The sequence below is a fragment of the Mandrillus leucophaeus genome, unplaced genomic scaffold, assembly GCF_000951045.1.
Source record: "Mandrillus leucophaeus isolate KB7577 unplaced genomic scaffold, Mleu.le_1.0 Scaffold58, whole genome shotgun sequence".
Classification (NCBI taxonomy): domain Eukaryota; kingdom Metazoa; phylum Chordata; class Mammalia; order Primates; family Cercopithecidae; genus Mandrillus; species Mandrillus leucophaeus.
In genome coordinates, this window is record NW_012106252.1 from 1,555,454 (window position 1) to 1,560,927 (window position 5,474).

At 52.7% G+C, this 5,474-nt stretch overlaps 1 protein-coding gene across 2 annotated transcripts in view; it reads left to right on the plus strand.

Moving 5' to 3' along the window:
• Window positions 1–1,675: 1,675 nt before the first annotated feature.
• Window positions 1,676–5,474, plus strand: part of KLHL11 (kelch-like family member 11) — a 25,616-nt gene continuing 21,817 nt past the window's right edge. For both annotated transcript variants that reach the window (XM_011998846.1, XM_011998845.1), the window contains exon 1: window positions 1,676–2,352. In XM_011998846.1, coding sequence (XP_011854236.1) covers window positions 1,808–2,352 — 545 coding nt within the window. In that variant the 5' untranslated portion in view covers window positions 1,676–1,807. The remainder of the gene's footprint in view (window positions 2,353–5,474) is intronic.

Consider the following 5,474-nt stretch of genomic DNA (forward strand, 5'->3'; position numbering starts at 1 on the left):
TTAGCCAGGATGGTCTTGATCTCCTGACCTCGTGATCCACCCGTCTCGGCCTCCCAAAGTGCTGGGATTACAGGCTTGAGCCACCGCGCCCGGCCCCCTAATTTTTGTATTTTTAGTAGAGATGGGGTTTCACCATATTGGTCAGGCTGGTCTCAAACTCCTGACCTCGTGCGTGATCCACCTGCCTCGCGCCTCCCAAAGTGCTGGGATCACAGGTGTGAGCCACCTCGCCCGGTTTAATTTTGAGACAGGATCTCACTCTGTCGCCCAGGCTGGAGTACAGTGGCTCGATCTCTGCTCACTGAAACCTCCGCCTCCCGGGTTCAAGCTATTCTCCCTGCCTCAGCCTCCCAAGTAGCTAGGATTACAGGTGCCCACCACCACGCCCGGCTAATTTTTGTATTTTTAAGTAGAGACGGGATTTCACCACGTTGGCCAGGCTGGTCTCCAACTGCTGACCTCAAGTGATCCGCCCGCCTCGGCCTCCCAAAGCACCGGGGTTACAGGCGCCCGCCACCGTTCCCAGCTAATTTTCGAATTTTTATTAGAGACGGGATTTTGTCATGTTGTCCAGGCTAGTCTGGAACTCCTGGGCTCAGGCGGTCCGTCCACCTCCGGCTCCCAAAGTGTTGGGATTACAGGCGTCAGCCACCGCGCCCGGCCCAAAAGTAGCTTTTAAATTATCTTTTCAACAAGTATATACTGATCATTGGCTATGAACCAAAGCACTACGCAGAACGCTTGGCTTCAGTATCATCTCATTGAATCCTCACTGTGAGCTTACAAATTAGGCAATATTCCCGTGTTTATTAATTAAAATAGGGGGCCGGACGCGGCGGCTCACGCCTGTAATCCCAGCACTTTGGGAGGCCAAGGCGGGCGGATCACGAGGTCAGGAGATCGAGACTATCCTGGCTAACACGGTGAAATCCCATCTCTACTAAAAATACAAAAAATTAGCCGGGCGTGGTGGCGGGCGCCCGTAGTCCCAGCTACTCGGGAGGCTGAGGCAGGAGAATGGCGTGAACGCAGGAGGCGGAGCTTGCAGTGAGTCGAGATGGCGGCACTGCACTCCAGCCTAGGAGACAGAGTGAGACTCCGTTTCAAAATAAATAAATAAATAAATAAAAGAAAATAAATTAGGGGGCCGGGCGCGGTGGCTCACGCCTGTAATGAGGTCAGGAGATAGAGACCATCCTGACTAACACGGTGAAACCCCGTCTCTATTAAAAACACAAAAAATTAACTGGGTGTGGTGGCGGGCGCCTGTAGTTCCAGCTACTCGGGAGGCTGAGGCACGAGAATCGCTTGAACCCGGGCAGCACGCCACTGCACTCCATCCTGGGCGACAGAGAGAGACTCCGTCTCAAAAACAAACAAAACAAAACAAAAAACAAAAAAACGGATAACAAGTAACTCATTCATCCCTCATCCACCTAGCTGAGGCTAGATCTTATAAAAATCCTGTATTGCCACTCAAGGCTTTAACAACAAGTGATGGTCTAGGTGGCTTTTACTCGACAAAATGACTGCAGAGAGCATGCTACCCACTAAGGAAAGGGAGCCAGCCATCCTCGCACCGACGTCCTCGTGGGGAGGCCTGGGGCGAAGTCACCCCGACTGGGCGACAGTTACAGCCGAACCTCACCAGGGCAGGCAGGGCTGCCAGAGGCAAGGCGGCGCATGCGCGGCCCGCGGGCTACCCGGCTCCGCCCCGCGCGCACTATTTAATCCCAGAATCCCTCTGTGTCGCACCAAACGGCCGCATAGTTCCGAGGCTGCGGAGGCCGGGCGCGGTGGCGTCAAGATGGCGGCTGCGGCAGTGGCGGCGGCGGCGGCGGCGGCCGCGGCTGCATCTCTTCAGGTGCTGGAGATGGAGAGCATGGAGACGGCCGCTGCCGGCTCGGCAGGCCTGGCCGCCGAGGTCCGAGGCAGCGGCACGGTGGACTTCGGGCCTGGGCCAGGGATCTCTGCAATGGAGGCGAGCGGGGGCGATCCGGGCCCAGAAGCCGAGGATTTCGAGTGCAGCTCTCACTGTTCAGAGCTGTCCTGGCGGCAGAACGAGCAGCGACGCCAGGGCCTCTTCTGCGACATTACCCTGTGCTTCGGCGGGGCTGGAGGCCGCGAGTTCCGGGCCCACCGCTCGGTACTGGCTGCCGCCACCGAGTACTTCACGCCCCTGCTCTCGGGCCAGTTTTCCGAGTCCCGCTCGGGACGGGTGGAGATGCGCAAGTGGAGCTCCGAGCCGGGGCCCGAACCCGACACTGTGGAAGCCGTTATCGAGTACATGTACACCGGGCGCATCCGCGTCAGCACGGGCAGCGTGCACGAGGTGCTGGAGTTGGCCGACAGGTAGGCGAGGGGGATGGGAGCACGGAGGGCGGCGGGCGCGGAGAGGGGGAGATGCTCGCCGGCGGAGGGGAGGGCAGTGCCTGCCACGACAGCTCGCGAGTCCTGAGTGAACGCATTGGGTTCACACTCGCTGAGCGCCTGCTGGGGGGCAGCCAACCGCGGTGGGCGAGGAGGATGCACCGTCAGGTCGCGCCTCGCGCCCAAGGAGCTCAGATACTAGGTGGTGGGACAAAAGTGATGGAAAGGAAAGTCAGTATGTGGTAAGCGTTGTGCTGACGTTCAAAAGGAGTGAAAGGCTAGGGATTGAATAAAGACCTTTCTGAGGAGGTGACGTTTAGACCGACCTCTGAATGTCAAAAAATAACTGACCGTGCAAAGATGGGGAATGAATATTCCAGACAGCGCAAAGGCCCTCAGGCAGGATCCAGTTTGGCTTAGAGAAGAGAATTAAAATACAGTCTAGTGACGCTGGATCTAGTGGATGAAGGGGAGAAGGATGCGTGAGATGCGTTTGAATAAGGAGCTTGAATTTCACTGAGTGTGATAGGAAACTGAGTAAATAAATGATCTGATTTAAATATTTTAATATTATTCTGCCACTGTGGTAAACGGATTGTAGGGAGCAGGAATGCTCCAGAGACTGGTTAGCAGGCAGGTAATACCGTTTATAGAGATGGAGAGGCATTTGTTTTGGCAATTATCATTTTACAGATTCCTTAACAAAAATGCCTGTTGAGCGCCGATTACGCATCAGCTCAGATGCGGGATTCTAAGGTGCTAGGGTTTCAGCAGTGATCAAAAGAGACAAAAGTCCTTTTCTTTATCGCACTTACGTTGGTAGATAGACGGTAAATAAGTAAAATGTATAGCCTGTTGGATGATTGTTAAGTGTATGTATGTAGCCTGTTGGATGATTGTTATCACTGATGAAAAATAAAGCATGGGGGGAGTACATAGAAAGTGCTGGGGGAGAGGAAGTGTTTGTCAAATTGCGTGGATAGAGAATGCCCTATGAAGAAGACGTTTTGCTAAGAACCAAAGGAGATAAGGTAGACTGTGTCAGGTAGGGGACACAGGTACAGAGGTTCTGAGGTGGAGCTTGTCTGTATGTTAGAGAACAGCGGGGAGCCAGTGTGGCTGTATCAAAGGGATGCAGGGTGAGAGGAACAGGAGAAGCCTCAGGATGGTAATGGGCATGGATCCAGATCCCATAGGGCCTTGATGGTCTGTGGAAGGACATGAGCTTTTACTCTGATAGAAATGGGAAGGTTTGGGGTAGAGGAATGATGCAGTCTGATTTGATGAATAGTGCTGTGTTGAAAAAAGGATGTGGCGGCCAGGCCTGGTGGCCCATGCCTATAATCTCATCACTTTGAGAGGCTGAGGTGGGTGGATGCTTGAGGTAAGGAGTTCGAGACCAGCCTGGCCAACATGGTGAAACCCCCGTCTCTACTAAACATACAAAAATTAGCCAGGCATGGTGGCGTGCCTGTAATCCCAGCTGTTGGGGAGGCTGAGGCACAAGAATCGCTTGAGACTGGGAGGCGGGAGGCAGAGGTTGCAGTAAGCCGAGATTGCGCCACTGCACTTCAGCCTGGCTGACAGAGCAAGACTGTCTCAAAAAAAAGAACAAAGGATGTGGCATTGGAGAGGAGGGGGCACCAAGGGCAGACGCAGACAGACTAGTGTAGGAGGTTGTGGCAGTGGTGGTGGAGGCTTCGATTAGGAGGGAGAAGTAAAGGTGATGAGAAGTGCTCTGGTTCCAGATATATTTTGAAGGTAGATGAGATGAATTTGCTGATGCATTTGATGTGGGGTATAAGGGAAAAGACTGCTACCTTTTTGACCCAAGCAATGGGAAGGATGGAATTATAAGGATGTGGAAGATTGCAGAAGAGCAGGTTTGGGAGTAAGAGCAGGAGTTTTTGGATTTGGTTAAGGAGATCCCTGGGAAGCCCCTGGGAATCCCCTGGGAGCTGGAGATACAAATTGGGGAAAATTAGCATATAAATGGTAGCTAAAGCCTTGGGACTGAATGGTATTACTTAGGGAGTATACGTAGAAAAGGGGTAGCCGGGAGAGGGTAGGCAAGACGGAGCCCTGGGGTTCTCTAGAATGTAAAATAGCCGGCTGGGCGAGGTGGCTCACGCCTGTAATCCCAGCACTTTGGTAGGCCAAGGCAAATGGATCACTTGAGGTCAGGAGTTCGAGACCAGCCTGGCCAACATGATGAAACCCCATCTCTACTAAAAATACAAAAGTTAGACCGGGCGTAGTGACTTACGCCTGTAATCCCAGCACTTTGGGAGGCTGAGGCAGGCAGATCACGAGGTCAGAAGATGGAGACCATCCTGGCTAACATGGTGAAACCCCGACTCTACTAAAAAAAAAAAAAAGAAAAATTAGCCGGGCGTGGTGGCGGGCGTCTATAGTCCCAGCTACTCAGGAGGCTGAGGCAGGAGAATGGTGGGAACCCAGGAGGTGGAGATTGCAGTGAGCCGAGATCATGCCACTGCACTCCAGCCTGGGCGACAGAGCGAGACTCCATCTCAAAAAAATACAAAAATTAGCAGGGTGTGGTGGCAAGTGCCTGTAATCCCAACTACTCGGGAGGCTGAGGCAGGAGAATTGCTTGAACCCGGGAGGTGGAGGTTGCAGTGAGCTGAGATCGCCTCACTGCACCCCAGCCTGGGCGACAGAGTGAGACTTGGTCTCAAAAAAAAAAATAGAATCTTAAAGAGGAGATTGATCTCATGGAAACATAGAAAGGAAGAATATCAAGGAGGGAGCAACCAATCATGTCAACTCTGTCAACCCATAAGTGATGGTTGCAGGTCAGAGATGCCATTGACAAGAGCTAGTTAAGCCTTGCTTTATAAAGAGGATCAGAAAAATGGTACACATATGTAAATGTTTTGGGGGACAATCCCACCAAGGTAAGAGATACTAGAGCATGTCTGTGTGCTGCTGAAAATAATTCAGTAGAAGATGAGTAATTGGTGTTACAGGAACAGGGGAAAATAATTGCAGGAGTAGAGTCCTTGCAACCAGGAAGGGAACTGTAGGGGTGGAAGAGGGGTGATCCCTTTCCTCCCCTTCATAAAGGGGTCACAGCTGACATT